Source organism: Colletotrichum tamarilloi (genome assembly GCF_030869305.1).
Source record: "Colletotrichum tamarilloi strain Tom-12 chromosome Unknown Scaffold_187.1, whole genome shotgun sequence".
In the NCBI taxonomy this organism is placed as follows: domain Eukaryota; kingdom Fungi; phylum Ascomycota; class Sordariomycetes; order Glomerellales; family Glomerellaceae; genus Colletotrichum; species Colletotrichum tamarilloi.
This window is the reverse complement of record NW_026849570.1, coordinates 13,723-31,942: the sequence shown is the minus strand read 5'-3', so window position 1 is coordinate 31,942 and position 18,220 is coordinate 13,723. Positions and strand designations below refer to the sequence as shown.

General features: G+C 39.2%; 4 protein-coding genes across 4 annotated transcripts; 3 read left to right on the top strand and 1 right to left on the bottom strand.

Moving 5' to 3' along the window:
- Positions 1–440: 440 nt before the first annotated feature.
- Positions 441–1,309, bottom strand: CTAM01_15950 (uncharacterized protein; the record flags this gene model as incomplete). Its single annotated transcript, XM_060531943.1, has 3 exons — positions 441–571; positions 629–1,150; positions 1,216–1,309. 3 exons carry the CDS (start codon positions 1,307–1,309, stop codon positions 441–443), a joined length of 747 nt encoding a protein of 248 aa, XP_060373478.1.
- A 1,088-nt stretch (positions 1,310–2,397) lies between these two features.
- CTAM01_15949 (uncharacterized protein) lies at positions 2,398–3,714 on the top strand (the record flags this gene model as incomplete). Its single annotated transcript, XM_060531942.1, has 1 exon — positions 2,398–3,714. The coding sequence occupies one exon, from the start codon at positions 2,398–2,400 to the stop codon at positions 3,712–3,714; it is 1,317 nt and encodes a 438-aa protein (XP_060373477.1).
- Positions 3,715–5,132: 1,418 nt separating this feature from the next.
- Positions 5,133–5,997, top strand: CTAM01_15948 (cutinase; the record flags this gene model as incomplete). Its single annotated transcript, XM_060531941.1, has 3 exons — positions 5,133–5,333; positions 5,449–5,660; positions 5,727–5,997. 3 exons carry the CDS (start codon positions 5,133–5,135, stop codon positions 5,995–5,997), a joined length of 684 nt encoding a protein of 227 aa, XP_060373476.1.
- A 9,913-nt stretch (positions 5,998–15,910) lies between these two features.
- On the top strand, positions 15,911–17,197 carry CTAM01_15947 (uncharacterized protein; the record flags this gene model as incomplete). Its single annotated transcript, XM_060531940.1, has 1 exon — positions 15,911–17,197. One exon carries the CDS (start codon positions 15,911–15,913, stop codon positions 17,195–17,197), a length of 1,287 nt encoding a protein of 428 aa, XP_060373475.1.
- Between the last annotated feature and the right edge of the window lie 1,023 nt (positions 17,198–18,220).

Below are 18,220 nucleotides of genomic sequence, written 5' to 3'. Positions count from 1 at the left end.
CGCTCGCGCGACCCAACTCTACAAGCTTTTGTGTCATTGCAGTACGTCTTTCTCCACTTCCAGGGGGTTGCACTTGCTGGTTTAGGATGGTGTGATGCATGAACGTTGTTGGTGAACCAACAGGTTGAGCAGCACCAACAATCACTTGGACTTTCCCATGACCAACTTCCACTGTAGGGAACATTTCGGGCATCAATTTGGTAAGCTCTCCGCTTGATGTCGTAAGATCCCGAGCCCGAGGTTTGTGGGATGGTAAACCTCGTTATGATTCGCCGAAGCTGGTTCAAGGTTTCGGATCGCCTAGAGTTCGAGCCTTATCCTGAATGTTTGATTAGAAATCGGACCTCGCTTCGATAACTTTGTGAACTTGACGTCCATTCTAGCTAGTAGATGGCTTGTTTATAGTTCTTTTATTAACCCTCGCTATATGAAGCGGCCTCTTATAGGCCAATCTTTGCTGCAAGATAGTGAACCGCAACCTTCGTAGTAAGGGCCAGAATGCCGGTGGCAGGGATTTTGTCGTCATCCGAACGCCTCTGCCAGCCAAGCTCGAACGGCAGTCTCTCGTTCTCTGTGGGAGTTGACGTTAGTTTTCTCGAGGGCTTCAGCAATAGCAAGCTATACTTACCAAAGAAGTACTCAACCCAGGCCCTATTGGCGTTTCCATCGTCATAGTCCCCAAAGAGACCAAGATACATGGCCGTTTGCCCCAACGAGTTGGTGTATCCGTCAAGTGGCAGCTTGTACTCTGGGTTGATCTTCTCTGCACTCTTCTGCCTTGCAACGAGCGCCTTAGCGGCATCGCTGATGGAGATTGTTTCTGAAGGCCAGTATGACTTGGTCTCGTCGAATATCGTCTGGTTGAAGGACCAGTTGTCACCAAAGTAGATGTCCGCTCGACTCAACGACGCGTCGTGCTCAATAAGATTGTGCTTGTTCAAGTCGTTGAGGTGGAAGGTGTCTTTGTTTCCAGTTGATGATGCCTCGAGAGCTTTGTTCCCTTGGAGGCGGAAGAAGAGTTTTGCGTCCTCGCGGAGGTTGAGTCCGGTATGCATGCCTTCGATGAGTGCGTCGACGGAGATGTTTTGGCCGTTTCGGGGGAGGTAGCCGTGGTTTGCGAGACTGTTTAGAAGGGGGCACGGGGCGCGGCCTAGGAATGTTACCGAGGTTAGTCGTGATGTCACCTACGGACCGCTAGCTGAGTTCTCTACTCACGATCGTTCGATCCTGGTGTCTGCCACGCATGATCGGCATCTTGACACAGAACCGATGTTGTGAAAAGGGCGAAAGATAAAAGAGTGACGCGCATCTTGGCTAGGCAAAACCAACAACACGAACAAACGAACGACTGGTATTTAGATGCGAAAGGACGGACTAGACAAAGTGATCTGCAGGATTCAGCAACAAATGGGCATCCAGATTCTAGATATGTTTCTGCCTTGATCGGCGGCAAGACCGATTTTGACCGGGGGACACATCCAGATCAGGAAAGAGACACGGGCCACCCCGGGCTGCCCGATGGCCGGCTCCACGGCCGAGGACCGAATTGCGATGCGGGTGGATCGGGACCCCGTATTCTGGAAATTACTTCAACTTAAATTTAGTGCAACATCAGGCAAGCAGCCACACACGGAGTCCGAATTACTCATCTTTTTGACTCGTGATGATCCACCACCTTCTGCTTTCAGTATATATATGCACCTTTATATATGCGGTTGTGAGCGAATTCGGACTCTTGAGATTGCCGCTCTGCCTTTGGGGGCTGTTTAACCTATTCTTGATGCCGTCTATCTACCGAAAGTCCGTCCAGCGCCGTCGACGGCAGCCCGTTTTAGCTACATCAACACAAACCGTTGCATTTCATAGGTGTGGAAAGCATCAACAGTGGTCGCATAGTTTTTCTCGTGATGAATCAAACCTGTATTACCTTAAAGCCATGCACGCAAAGCTTTACGGCTTGGTAGTCTGAGGGCACGACCCTTACACATGGCCAAGTATGCGATGTTACACTGATCTTACACTACTATGTACGTCTGCACTTATGCGCCTCTAAAGGGCAGAGAACCAGAGGTCCACAAATTGCATATCGAATAAATACGTTATTGGAACGTCTACTCGTCACTGTTGAGCAGCAATATGCTAACATACTCGAATCAAAATGATGAGTGAGTGGCGGGGTGACATGCAGGCAGGCCGAGTGGGATTACATGCAACATGATTTACCTATTAACGTGCCCAGCTGCGCCCCAGAGCCCTCCCATTGCTACCCAATGGCCGTATCCATGGCCAAACACGCCATGCCCCCGCCCTTGAGGTGTAAGTTGTCGGTCTCGACAACTTCATGCCCCCCCCCCCCCCTCCGTGCCAACGAATCCATTTCCAGAACTTGGCATCGCAATGTCAGATCCTCTCTCCATCGCAGGCAGCATCGCTGGTATAGTCCAACTATCCGCATCCGTCTTCCAGCAGGTCTCCAAGTTCATAAAAGATGCCAAAGGAGCTGAAAAGACCGTCAAAGATCTTGCTGACCAAACCAGAAATCTGTCAGGGGTTTTGCAGAACCTTTCCCTCCTTGCGTCGTCACTCGAACAAGAGACCTCTATTTCGGCATTCAAGGCACATCATCTCCACGCTTGTCGGCAAACTCCACTCGCTGTCGAAAAACGTCTCGACAAGCCGTTGTCCGGATTCAACGAGGGAAGTAGACGGGAAGCAGTGTACCGCAGCCTGAAATGGCCTTTCTCCGTTGATGACACTAAGGGCCTGCTTGCACAAATTGAAGGTCATCGAAGCACTGTTTCTCTGGCCCTGTCTATAGACACTCTCGAGAGTATGTTGAAGTGTTTGGAAAAGCAAGACAGCATCATTGGAAGCATCAATTCATTGATTCAGAAAGTGGAGCGCCCAACCGCCATTCAGACCAGGATCGAGTATGATGAAAAGCGTCAAAAGATAATCGACTATTTCATGAAGGTCAAACCTCAGGTCAACTTACAAACGTCGAGTCGATTACGCCAACCCCTGACTGGACTATGGCTCACAGAGAGTAATCCTACTTTTTTGAAGTGGGCTGACCTCCCGCGCTCCGGTCTCTGGTTGAGTAGAATCCCCGGAGCTAGGAAGACGATTCTATCCAGCATGGTCATCGAGAAAACCCTACAAAAAAGCAGTCAATCGGTCGCCGTAGCATTCTTCTATTGTGATTACAAAAACATTGACGGCCAGAAGCTTCTCATCGTCTTAAGCACAATAGCCGTCCAATTAGGCCAAGAGAACCACGAGGCTTTCGGCATTCTTGAGGAATACCACGCGGGGTTGCAATCGGCAAGTGGTCTTAATGCAGAACCTGAGCCAAAAGATCTGCTTGATCTGATATTGACCATCATCTCGGTGTACGCAAAGGTCTTCATTGTCTTGGACGGGCTTGACGAATGTGGAGACAACGTGGCGGAAGTAGCTGAAGATATCAAATTCCTTTTTGAGGCATCGTCATCCGCCAGCATTGCAGTGTTCAGCCGAGACGAGCCGGTAATTCAAGACGAGTTCGCAGCTGAGTTCGCTCATATCGAGATTGCGGCTCATACAGAAGACCTCGATATCTACATCCGTGCCGAGATGGCCCACAGAAGACAACCGCACAATCTCAGCATCCAGAATCCGCTATTTGCCGAAGAGATCCGGCACCAGCTTGTCAACGGAGCACAAGGAATGTGAGCTCAATTCCACTCTCTCACCAATTTGCGATACTTAATAGTTCCAGGTTCCGATGGGCATCATGCCAGCTAGACTATCTCTGTGATCCGAGTACCAACCGTGCCCGGCGGGAAGCTCTGACAAGGAAGCCCCTTGATGGCCGCTTGTACTTTTGGGGGGTTGGAAGCTGTCAAGATGCTTCTTCGCAGCGGCGCGGCGGTGGCCTATACTAATGAGAAATGGACACATCGGAACGCCTTCACAATTGCGGCACCTCATCCTCTCATCCAAGCATGGCTTCTTGTTGGTAGATTTCAGGATCAACAAAGATTGTGTGCTGATTCAATTTGGAAGCGCTGCGACCCAGAAGTCGGGTATTGAAGTGGAGGCTTTAAAGTTGAGTGGAAGCTAGTAGGCACGAACAAGCGGCTCAGAGGCGAGTCTATGCTTGACCCATTCAACAAACGTCACCGCCTCAAAAGATGGGCCAATGGCCGGGTATTGGTTCGGTGAGTCACACCAGGATTCCACTGAGAAGGTTTCCACGGCGATGATGATATGTCATGATATTGATTCTCCGTTGTCATATCCTACCTTATGTCATGACTGTCTGCCTTTTGGGCATCGTTTTTTAGACATGGATTGGTGCCACGCCTGGCGTTGATATCAACTCTTGATTAGCGCGGTGTTAGCCACTAATCAGGAGTTGATACTAACGTCATCGCAAGCAGCATACACTACTGACTTAAATCGAGTGTCACAATTCATGCCATGTTAGTAGTGTTCCGAGAAAGGTCTCGGCCCAGAACGTCCTCCCTATGCGATTACGTTCGCTCATTGAGCAAACCGAGAGTCCGTTGCAAGGGTGACCCTTCATTCCTGTCGAAGTCAGAGGATTTGAATACAGTAACAGGCTAGTTGCACTCACGTCCCGATGCAGAACGATTCATGATGTCAATCATTTCATCAAATCGCCGTCTTGTCGTAATTTCTGGCAACACCACGGCCTTCTGATGATACAATACAACTTTCCAGGCGATCCGAGCAACGCTAATGTGTGGTGGTAATATGACGTGACGAGAGAAACCCAGTTGACATGACCTGAAGACGCTGGCACCCTCCCACCGGCCTCATGATGCGTGGGCATCGTAAGTCCCGTTCAAAGCTCAATCGGTGTATGTCCCTATGCCGAGACATGAGACATCGAATTCGCCTTCTTTGCCAAAAGTACTTACCGAGCCTCCAGATCCATCGATGAGGATGACCTACCTACTGATTTCAGATATAAATCCAGGCCTTCAAGGCTAACCACCATCAATATGAAAGTCACAACGGCACCGCATACATAACTCGAATAACAGCACACTCTAGCCATTTTTTCTTTGCACCTACATATGTTACACGAGATTTAACCACCGCTATCATCAATATATCAGAAGATGAAGACTCAGATTACTATCTTGACTTTGACTGCCACCGCACTCTGTAGTCCAATTCTCCTAATCCACCGCGCCCAGGTCGATACCACAGTTCAACTCCAGAGCCGCCAGACCGGAACAATAGCAAAAGAATACACGCAAGGAGGCTGCCGTGATGTCATCTTCATCTTCGCCCGGGGTTCTACGGAAGTCGGAAACATGGTAAGTCCCCGCCGCGCTTCGGAGTCCCGTGTCCAGATAAGCCTAGACCGTATTCGCGATGTGCATGAGGGGGAAACGCATATACACATCAGATGACTGACGTCAAATCTTCCAGGGGTCGACCGTTGGACCTCCGACTTCAGACGGTCTGAAGAAAAAGTACGGCGAAAACAAAGTGGCGACAGAAGGAGTTGATTACGCCGCTGGTCTCACGACCAACTTCCTCCCCGGAGGAGCTGATCCCGTCGGCGTTGATGAGATGAAGCGGCTTTTGACCGATGCTACCAATAAGTGCGACAAGTCAAAGGTCGTAGCTGGAGGCTATAGGTATGCATATTTCTGCGGGTTAATGCAATATCAACGACTTGAGACTGACAATGGAGTCTTCTATAGTCAAGGAGCTGCCACCGCACATCGCGCGATTGAGAACCTCCCTGATGCAGTCAAGAGCAAGATCTTGGGAGTCGTCACCTATGGTGACACCCAAAATCAGCAGGACAAGGGCCAGATTCCCAACTTCCCCAAAGACAAACTGAAACTCATTTGCAACGAAGGCGATAAGGTGTGCACTGGCACTCTCGATATCACGCCTGCTCACCTTGATTATGAACGCCATGTTCCCGAGGCAGTTGACTTTTTGACCGGAAAGATCGGCAATCTTTGATATCTACCACAACTTGCACACTAGATCGTCTTTGACCTAGTACCATTTGGCATATGTTTTGATTTAGAGAACATCACGGGGGACCACGCAGCAAGCGAGGATGGTGCTGGGATAGCTGGAATTACTGAATCATGTTTTAATAAGTCGACCTACCCCCTTTTGGCCACCCCCCCCTTTTGGCCACCCCATTTCTCCATCCCAGCTACCGTATTAAAACCCTACTTACAATTTTTAAACTACTATAATAATTATAAAAATCGTTTAAATATAATTCTTTTTTATATACTTATTTATTAATATATAATAATCTTATAACTATATTAAAAATAAAATTATTTAGGTTTTTAAAGCTATTAAGAGAGGTTTTTTAGTTAATTAAGCCTTAATTAAGTTCGGAGTTCTAAAGTTAACTCTTTATAATTATAAAAAAGGTTACTAAACGAGGGTAATAGTATTTATAAACTTCTAAAAGCTTTTTTTATAATAAGAAAATTAATTAGCTTAATAAGTTTATATTTAATATAATTTAAATATTATACTAACTTATAAATAGTTTAAAAAATTTACTAAGTAAGTTCTAAAATCTTAAAAAAATATAAATCTTTTTAAAAAAAAAAAAAACGCTTTTTTAAAAAAGAACTTATTAATTAAAATTTAGAAAAGTTATATTATTAATTTAAAGTATTTAAATAGAGTTATTATTAATATAATTAAGTTATAGTTTAGATTACTTAATATATTAGAAATTAGTAATATTAAATAGGCTAATAAGTATAACATAAATAAAATTAGTATTTTAAAAAATAAGGGATTTAATAACTTAGTTTTAAGTATAATAAAGACTATAATAATATAAAAAAAAAGCTTAGTTCGTATACTTAAGTATTTATAATTAAATATATTTTTATTAATAATTGAGCTATTAAACTACTAATTATATATAAAAAAAAGTTAGTATAATAATAATAGTTTTTATTTAAACTTAACTTTTATATTAATTAGGAGTTTATAATAATAAATAAGGGAATTAATAGGGACGCATAACAAATTAATACAGACGCATAGCTCTTAGGGACGTATAATATTCTCTACCTCTAATTAGTTTATAAAAATAGTACCTCTTTATAAAGGTAGTAAGGGTAACTATATTAATATAACTATTCCTATTATCCTCTCTAACTAAAGCTCTAGTTTAAAATTTCTAAAAATAAAAATACTATTATAACTTACGTACTCGTTTAGAACTACTATATTACCTATTTAAAATTTATAAATCTTAAATAAGCTAGTAATCTAAGCTTTTATAAATTTTAAATAAGTAAGGCTTCTTTTTATTATATATTTAAAATATATAAAAAGTAAATTATAATAACGTTTACTTAACTACTTTTTCTAATATAATTATAATAATTTATTATTATTATAAACTACTTTTTATTAGCTCCGTTTTTTTTAAATACTAAGCTATATCGGCCGTTTATTTATATAATTCCTTATTATCCTCTCCCTATTAAAAAAGCTAAACTAGCTCTTTATTTATTACTAAAATAAGCTCGATATTTAGTTTTAACTTAGCTAACTTATTTTTTTTATAAACCTAATTAATATTAACTTATTTTTATTCTTAAATAAGTAGCCTCGCTTTTTATTATTTATACCTTAGCTATTATAAGTAGTATAGGCTTAACTAGCTAACTAACCTTTTTTAAGTAATACTAGTTATAATAAAATAGGCTATATTTTATTCTTTAGCTTATTATAAAGGGATATAGTAATTTTAGGGTTAAAGATCTAGTAATATAGATTTGAAAAAGATATTTTTTAAAGACGTTACTAAGGGTATACCTCTTACTTATTAAAAGTAATTAAATTTAATATTTTAAAATAGATCTTATAATAATATAAAATACTTAACTTAATTAAAATAGTATAGTTTAAACTATAAAATCCGAAGAAGTTTAGGAATAGCCTCTTATTAAATAGTATTACTTTTTTTATAAACCGGCCTTATATCTTAATTAAAATAAAATATTTTAAAAAAAGTATTATTTAAAGTTCGCTTAAGTACTTAAAATAAGTACTTATATATTCCTAACTTATAAATACCTCGTTCTTTATATAAGCTTAGTAAAAGCGTAGCTCTTAATTACTAATTATATCCTATATAACGTTAATAAGCCGATATAAATAACTAAGATTATTTAAAAAATAACCCTTAATATTATTATTATTTAACTTAGTACTAGAAGTAATATAAGTATTAAAGTTTTAGTATTTTTAAATAAAGTAACGGGCCTATTATACTCTTAAAAATAAGTATATTATATAGAGGTATTAAAGGATTAGGTATTAATTATTAAACTCTTTATAAAGCTTAGTCTAAGCTTTTTTAAAAATATGCTCCGTTTTAATAAAAATAATAAGCTTCTATATAATTAATACCCTATAATAAGTATATAAAATAACTTAATTTACTATTTTAAACTAAGAGACGGCTAGTCTGCTACCGTTTTTAGTAGCTTCTACTGCTAAATCTAGCGGGCTATTAGCTATAAAATAGTTACTATTTTAAACTTAGGTACTATATTTAATAAGCGACCCTTACTTTTACCCGTCCCCGATATATACCCTAGAGTACTTATTATAGTTCCTTAGCTATACTTTCTTAAACTATCTACGCGGCTATAACTAGTTTATTAATTCTTTAACTCCCCGATCTTTTTTTACTTATTAGTTTTTAATAACTAAATATAGCTATTAGAATAAGCCCTATTATAGCTTACTTTTATATACTATATAACCTATAGGTACTATATTACTTAGTGCGCCCGTTTCTTTAATTTATATACTTTTTAAACTAAACTCTTTTAACTTATTTATTTATTCCCTCCTTACTACTACCTTAATTCTCATTATACTAAAACGCCGACGTACGATTATAAATACTTACGATTTTAATACGTTATTTATTACTAAAGTTAAAAGTAACGACTATAATAATAATAATATTTTTAATACGAGGAACTAAAAAAGTAACTCGGGTACCGATACTACTGATATTAACGATCTTAGTAACGATAATATAAATATTAAAAACTAAATTAGGCTCTTTAATAGTAACGTTTAGTTATCTAAGTATTAGTAAAATAGGGTAGAAGCGTTTAATAAGGATCCCTTTGTTTATTAAAATTATAGCCCTAGGATAATAGTACTTTTTAATACTATAAAAGAGTAATAACGTTAGTATATACTTATAAACTTCGTACGCTCTTTAACTTATTAATATTATTTATTAATAAGTTTTATTATATTCTTAAGCATAACTTATAAAATTATTATATAAAAATCTCGCTCGGCCTTATATATAATTTTTTTAACTAAGTCCTAAGTTAGAAAATTAATAAGAATAGTAAAAAAAAACGCGGAACTAAAAAAAAGAGCTTATTAAGTATATATTAGAAAGTTTTTTAGCTCGTTTTTAAGAGAGCTATTAATAAAAAGATTAATAAAAAACTAAACCGTAATATATATAGAATAGGTTTCCTTTATATAGAACGATACTAACGCTCTTATTAATAGCTATAAGTTCTACGAGCTTTAAAAAAGAAGTATTATTTAAATAAGTAGTACCGAGCTAATTATTATATAATAATCGACGACTTTAAACAGTAAATCGAGACGATACTAAGTATAATAAAAAAGTTATTTAAACTTAAAAAGTTACGTATTTTTACCGTACTCTTTCTCTTCTTACTTACTCCGGCCGGTTTTTATTTAAAAATAACTTTAAATTTATGCTTTAAAAATATTAAAGTCGTACTTACTAAAAACTTAAAAAGTAAATTATATAAGCTTCTTTTATAGTTTATTTTAAAATTTACTAAAAGCTATTTTAGAAAAAAAGAATAGTAAGTCGTTCCGGTTTATTATAATTAATAGGATTTACTTATATTATAAAAAAATATATTCTATTCTTAAAATAATATTTAACCCGTCTTTATTCCTAAGCCCCTATATTTTCTTCCTAAGTATCCTCTTTTAATATTAAACTTTTAACGTATTTAGCTTTATTTTATTATACTATTTTAATAACTTAAATATATATCTTAGCGAGCGGGAGCTATTATTACTATTAAGAGAGGACTTAAATAATATTTTTATATTTTATTATACTATTGAGATATTAACCGGCTACTAAATTTCTAACGATTATATCTCCTTTAATATAATAGCGGCGTAAGTTTAAAAAATTAGTAAAATACTTAGCTTTAAGTATTTTATGATAATAAATAATTTATATTATAATATTATTAACGCGTTTAATTAAAATAGTTTATTTTATTAATAACTTAATAATTAATATTACTAACTCGTATTATAATTGACGTAAATAAAGCCCTTTAAAATTTAGCTCTAGGATATAGTAACTCCGATCCTTTTTAAAAGTATTACCTTAGGTAGAATATCTTAACTAACTTTTAGGGTATCCTTCAGAATTAAAAACTATAATAAGCGCTTATTAAGTAGTCCTATAATATTGGCTATTCTATTTCTAAGCGCCGCCCTACTAGCCTTATATTAGAGTAGTTAATATTAGTTATAATATACTTAATAATTAAGAACCTAACGAGGGCTCTTTAAGAACTACCCTAAGGCTCTAAATAGTATAAAAAAGCTAAATAAATAATATAGAATAAAAAGTAGAGGCTCTAGAGAGAACTAAAATAGAAAATTAGAAATAAGTAAACTAATAAGTAAGCTATAGATAATATTAAGCGTTAAATCTATAGCGTCGGGTTTACTAACTATATACTAGGCGATACTTATCGACTTTAGGGCCTAGTATAAAAATACTTAATAGAGAAGCTTAACGCCCTAATCGTAACTACGCTCGAAGGCTAATACTAATAGAGAGATAAAGCTATTGAGGCTGTTTCTACGTATTATTTTATTTAGGAAGGAAGTACTATACCCCGGGCTCGCTCTCAGTCAGTACTAAAAGCTATAGTTTATAACCCTACTTCTAATTTATTAAAGGGCAGCCGCTTAGATCTTATTATACGATCCGTTTTTATTACTTATAATAAGGAGTAGCCTAAGAGGTACTTTATTTATATTAGCTAGGCCCTAGACTTACTTTTAAATAACTAGGGTTAGTTAGATAAACTTACCTATAAGTTCTATATATCTAATAACTTAACTAAACACTTCCGATATAAGTATTTATTTAAAGTCGTAAACGGTAATAAATTTAAATATAAAGTTTATAAATTAACGCTCGATTATAAGATGCACTTTTAAAATCACGCTATAAAAATATATAGTACCGTATTTTAGTCCTATAATATGGGGCACAAAGTTCTAGATAGCTAACTAAAAGTATTGAGGTTTTTAATTATACGTATTTTATATTATAAACTTTAATACGGGGGCACCCGTATATACGAGTTATAAATAATAACCTAATTAATTACTATACGTCAACTTTTTTAATAATAAATACTAATTAACGGGGCTTATATCAAAGGAAGTAACTTTCTAAATAAGGGGGATAAATATTTAATATCGGTAATAAAAATAAGCTAGTACGGATTAAAAAGAGCGTTTAGTAAATAATAGCTAAGTATAAAGTTATACCTTTTTTTGTAAAAAAAGTTCATTTCTAGTTAAAAAAAAAAAAATATAAAAAGGTTACGAATAAAAGGTAAGATTATATTTTTCTTAGTAAAGAGAGGTAAAATAGATTTATATAAAATAGTCTAGGCTTTTAATTAGAAGTAATTTGTGTAGTAGCTTATTATTTTTTATATAAGTTAAAGATAGCTTATATTATTTTAGGACCTGTTTAAGGGCCCGTCCTAGGACTCGTCTTAGGACCTATTTTAGATCCTTTAAACGAGGATTAGTCTCCGAATTTATTTTATTTATATAGAGTCTACCGGGGTAATTACTAACTCTCTATATTTAGTCGTATTATTAAACTAGGTATTAGAACCGCTATAACTAAGTACTAAAACTAGGTACTAGAATTAGGTATAAGAACTAAGTACTAGAACTACTATAATAAGGTATTAGAACTAGGTATAAGAACTAGGTATAAGAATTAGGTATTAGAACTAAGTACTAGAACTGGGTATTAAAAATATTTATTAAATTTAACGAGCTAGAATAGTCCGTAGGGCTAGGTCTAAATCCTAGATACGACGTAAAAAAGAGAAGTAGAAACGGCTCTATACTAGCGGCATAATATAGTAAAAATAAAAAATAATTATTTCTATAAGTATAATCCTATTTATTTAAACTAAGGCATTTATAGAGTAAAAATAGGATTAAATAAGTTAAGCCTAATTATAAAGGCTTTTTTGCTATAATTAATAATCTAAAAAGTAAGAGGTAATTAGCTATTTCTTAGGTAAGCTATAATTTTATTTTAAAAAACTTATATTTTATTATATACCTCGTTTATAATATTATATAACTCCTTATAAACTCTCTTTAAAAAACTCTGAGTATTGTTCTTATCCCTACCTCCCTTATTAAAGACTATTAATAAGTAATTCTCTAAGCCTAATTATATATTAATTAAGGAAACTTAAATTTATTAAGAGTACGAACTATAAGTATACCGTATTTTAATATTTAAGCGAATTATGCCCCTTTTCTAACTATTTTTTTATTATATTTTATAGCTTATATAGGAACTAAGTCTAACTAGCCCGCTACTTTTTCGAATTTAATATTAGAAAATATAATAAAAATCTTTAGTATTAAGTTAAAATCGACGCCTATAGCCTTAGCTATTTTTAAAAACCGTACCTTAAACTCGTAATATACTATTATCCTATTATAATCCTCCTCCTTAACTATAGGCGTAACGGGCTCGTCTGCGCTATTATTAATAAAGTTAAAATATCTCGTCTTTATTTTAATAAACTCGATTTATTTATTAAGCTTAGGGTATTTGTACGCTTATTAAAAAAGCGCTTCTTAGTCTAAAACGCCCCCGCTAACGAGGTTCCTTATATATATAAAGTCTAAACTTTTTTTTATACGAGCCTAGCTATAATTTATATTTTTAACGTTAAAAAAAACGTTATTAATATAGTAATAAGTAAGAGCGCGGTAGAGATATTAATACTTATAATTTTAATTAGGGGGTATTACTTACCGATCTTAATAGCTTAATTACCGGTCCTAGAACTAATATTGAGAATATTAAGAAGCTTATCCTCGGGGAGCTTTGCTGCCGTCAAACTACCTTCGAGACAGAGCTTAAATAGCTAGTATTGAAATTCTAGTCGAGCTACCTCCCTCTCTGCCTCCGCAACCATAACGGCTCATGGTTCCTCTTAATAATTTATATAATATGTGCTAGGCTTGAAATAGGAGCCAGTCTACGTGAGAGTCTCTTGTCTCTTACTTCCGTCATAGACAGCTTGGACTATGTCTTGGGATCCGTTTCCGAACCCGTCTCCAGACCCGTCTTGTTCTCTTGTTAGCGACCATCACACGTCTATCTGGCTGCCGTGATTGAGGGGAACGGGGTTGCAGTAGTGGGGAGGCAGTCTTGGGCCTCTGAGAAGTTTTATCAAGGCAGATCAACATTGGGCCGAGCACTGGAGGATCGCGCAGGCTAACACAAAGATGTGTCGCACACCACGCGTTGCGGTCAAGTGGCTTGTAAACCATCACAAAACATGTTGTCGGCGCGCGTTCTGGCATTGAGAATCCGATCGAGAGCAGCTCGCGCAGCTGTAGACGGAATGCGTCGGAGACGAACGTGTAGAAGGCGAGTACGAGAGTCGAAGCTAGGGGGGCGATTCCTGGCATGGTTGCCGGTTTCGCGACATCACTGAATGGCTGGAGCGGAAAGGAGATCCGGGGCCACCACACATAACACTCCAACTTGGCATTGCGTCTCAAGGATTGAATTCTCTGTCTGGGTTTGAACGCTATCTACAGTATTAATACGTCTAAATGATAGAAATCTGCCTCCGTCTTTTCTGGCGAAGCCAATTTCGGTTCACCTCCTCGTGCAGAAACTTGAAGTAACCCAGTCTCCTTGACGTAGTAACCCAGTCTCCTTGACGTAGTACTCCCGTCCCAAGTGAGGACGATGCCATACGATTGGCGAAGGCTTTCAACACTCGATCGGATTTCCAGACACCTTTCACTCTGCCTCTTCAACAGTGACGGCTCATCCCAGACCACTTCGATTAGTAATGGAGAAAAAGCTTCTTCTTAATAATATATAGTATGTGCTTAGTATATCCCAGAGGGCGACTGACTTCTGCTTCTGGCAGCTAGTATCCAGGCCGCCCGCGATACTCTATCTAAGTTATCACGAGACGTAGCTAGATCTATTACCCGTCTATCCTACAGAGCGTATAAAACGTGTCCCTTTATAACTAACTACCTCCCTTTAATATAGCTAACGACTTCTAAGATATCCTTATTCTAGTTAAGCTTATGATAATTAGGCTAGGTTATTGGTAATCGTATCTTAGCCCACGACCATGACGGCGTTAGTGTCGTGTTAACAGATCTCCAGTAAGGTCAGCAGCAGTGGCATAATGAATGGGGATAAGTCTGTTGGATAAACGATATTGATTTAATACAATACTACTGAGGTCCATTGATCAAAAGGTGATTGTTGTGCTTGATTGAGATATTTCCCCCTATTCCGGTCCGAGCGGGACTCTATCTTATATTTACTTATTATTACCGGTTCGTACCTATTATTTAATGCATTTCTAGCATCCCTTTATCCAGACACAGTCGTCAATCCAACAGGACTGCCCTACAAAGGATAAATGCTACTCGTTTATAGATCTACTGCAGGCCCAGCAGATCACTCTAGGCAATACAACCAGACTTATCCCCATTTCATTATGCCACTGCTGACTATACTGAAGATCTGTCACTATTCCTATCCTACTGACCAGCCTCCTGCTGCTGAATCTGGAGACTTCGTGTTAAATATTGGCCAATCCGATCTGTGTACCCAACTTATTGTGTTGTCGATCAGGTAATGCAAGAGGCGGTCGGAGCAATGTTGCAACCCGTACTTCCTTTCTCGATGAGAATCTTCAGATGAGGAAGGGTTTCTTGTTCTTCTATCTGCGTCTATGTTTCCTTTTTATCCCTTGATGTCGTAACCTTGTACCGAGCATAGCTAAGAGTATCCCATGTGACGGGCTCGACCCGGCACAATTATATTTGTAGTAAGCTAGATAAATGGCATCGGCCTTTACCTTAAACCCTTTACAGCAGGTGAGAGGATCAATAGGAACTGAAACCGATTGCTCTTAGCCGTTGGCAGCCCAGTAGCCAGGATGCGCAGTGCAGCAAGACTTAAAAGCTTGCCAATTGGAAGTACAGCACTATACCGCGTTAAAATCTGTGCGAGTTTACACCTGCGCGTGGGGTACTAACAGCACCGTCTTGTTGGTAGCTACCTCCGGGACAGCATGATGAGGTGTATCCAGAGTTGGAGTTGTCAGATCCCAGGCATTGCCAAATCAAGGATGGGCTGTTGTTGCGATACGCAGCGCATACACCGCTCAAGAAAGTGCTCTGAAACTCGCACGTTAGATTCTCATCGGGGAGGGAGGCTTCTAGGATTAGTTCTCACGAAGGGCAGCAAAGCAGCAAGTTGAAAGACCTTCATTGTTGTCCAAGTTATCTTATGAGTTGACTAGGGTGGCGCATGGCGTGTTGGACACCAAGTGTCGATGGCCAAGGTGGGAGTTCTTATATATATTCAGAGCTTGTTCACTGCCACAATCAGTCTAATAACTTCCCTCTCGCCTAATTTTTCTTGGCATCTGCTGTTAGTGAATGAATGAACCTACCACAAAATTACTAACAGCCGAAAGCTCTTCACCTCTCCTTGCCGGAGCCCGCATCCGCGATGGCCTCACAGCCGCCGCCGGGCACCGGGCTGATGTCGGCCGACACTGCTGACCCCGAACTAGGCTCCGGGACATCTCCGAAGCCGAACCCCACCACAAGAGCTAAGCGACGACGTGACACCAAGGCACTGCCGACTCGGCCTAGCCTAACGGGAAGCCAGCTTGACACCACCAACGACGCCCCTTCCTCGGCCGAGGGGCCCGCAACCTCTACAGCATCTGCTCCGACTGGGTCCGCCACAGGGTCCGTCTTGACAGCCCTTGCAGAAGAAGCCAGACAGTACGAGGCACGGAAAGACGTCTTTCTGACCATTGCACAGTCCGTTGACAGCGTTGTCGCCAGCTTCGACGGTTCTAGAAAGCAGATCGCGAAAGAAGCCAGTGGCTATGTCATCCAAGCCCTCAAGAGACTGATCAATCACGAGACAACCCCAGCAGCGGCTCGGAATTGGGCGGCTGTCGCCGCACCGATGACGGGCAACACCACTACGACGACCCGGAGCGACCAGAGCTCTGTCCGCCCAAAGGCCCCACTCCCCGCCCCGGATCAGCCGCAGGCGCAGCCGGAGGAGGATCTCCGCATCTTTGCCCGTGTCCCGGAAGAAGGCTTGGCCGTCGCTCGGAAAATCGCACCGTTCGCCGTACGACAGACCGTCTGTAAGGCTTTTGGCCTGGGGCTAGCGGACCTTCCCCACGTCTACCATATCAGTACAGGTTACTCTCTGAAGCCGCTGAACAAGCAAATACAGGAAAAACTACTTGCTAGTAAGGCAAAGCTGGCACAATGCCTCGGCGCCCACCAAGTCGAGAAGCCCATCAAGTGGCACACGTACGTTGTGCCGCGATGCCCAACAAAACTACACAGCATTGGCGGGGGCGTCCTGGACCCAGCCGCGCTCGTTGACGATGAGGTCTTCGCACAGACAGGACAGAAGCCTGTCCTTGCCCGACCGTCCCGCCTTGGGCCCAACCCAGTCACGAACGAAATATCTTGGCTCATATCGTTCACATCAGAGGTCACGCCCTTCAGGCTCTTCAACCAAAGCGGCAGATCTCTGCCCGTCAAGAAACGAAGGACGCTCATCCGACACGACCCCGGCTACCAGGGCTACCACTCCAACCGGTTCTGCGGACGACGACCGATCTACAGCACACGGCTAAGAGCGGCAGAAAATCAATATCAGGGGGGCAGAATCCGGAATCGGGAAGGCCAAGGATCTAAACGGCCAGCAGAAAAGCGCGGTAGAATCCTAAGAAAGAATGGCAAAAAGAAGAGTTTAAAATAGCAGAATAAAACTAGGGTAATAAAATAAATCGAAGTTCGCTAATAAATATAGTAACCTATATAAATAATAGAATTAAACTTAATATAGTAAAAACGCTAAACTAGGAATTAGATTCGTAAGGATAATAAAAAAATAAGTAGGGTCGAACTATTTTAAAAATAATAAAATTAATTTAGAGCGGGGGAAACTAAGTACCCGTTAAAAATAATAAAGCCCTTTTCCTATCCTTAGTAGTATAAGTTCGGATAATATAAAATAATTATAATAATAGCTTTAGCAAATTTTTAAAAAAACTCTTATATATACGTTATATACTATATAAGCCTTAGGAATTAAAGGCCGTAAGGGTAGACGAGACTAAATAGCCTAGAGATTACTAAGTAGCGATGTGACAGAATCTAGGATACCCTCGCTTAGGTGAAACTTACCGCATATAGTCATTACTTAGTTAACTACATAGTCGGGCCAGGATTTGTTAGATTGACGACTATGTTTGGATAAAGGGATGCTAGAAATGCGTTAAATAATATACAAGAACCGGTGATAATAGGTAAATATAAGACAGAACCCCGCTCGGACCGGGATAGGACGAAATCCCTTAAAAAAAAGCATAATAATTACCCTTTAATCGATGACCTCAGTAGTATTGCATTAAATCAATATCGTTTATCCAACAGGATTGCCCTACAAGGGATAGATGCCACTCGTTTATATAGATCTACTGCAGGCCCAGCAGATCACTCAAGTAATAAATAACTATACTCATCCCCATCCATTATGCCACTGCTGACCATACTGAAGATCTGTCACGTTTGCATGAACGGCTTGAACTGACGTGCATCCGAACCAGCTGGCGGAACTCGTCAAGGGGATCCACGGTATCGGACGCCGACGGCGGGTCACACGCCGTCGACGGAAGAGATCAACGTCCGAACCTGGCCAAAGTACGGCGGAGATCGGCGACACAATCGAAGTGGGGGTGGTCGGAAGCAGCGTGCGGGGAACGCCCGATGAAGCACTATC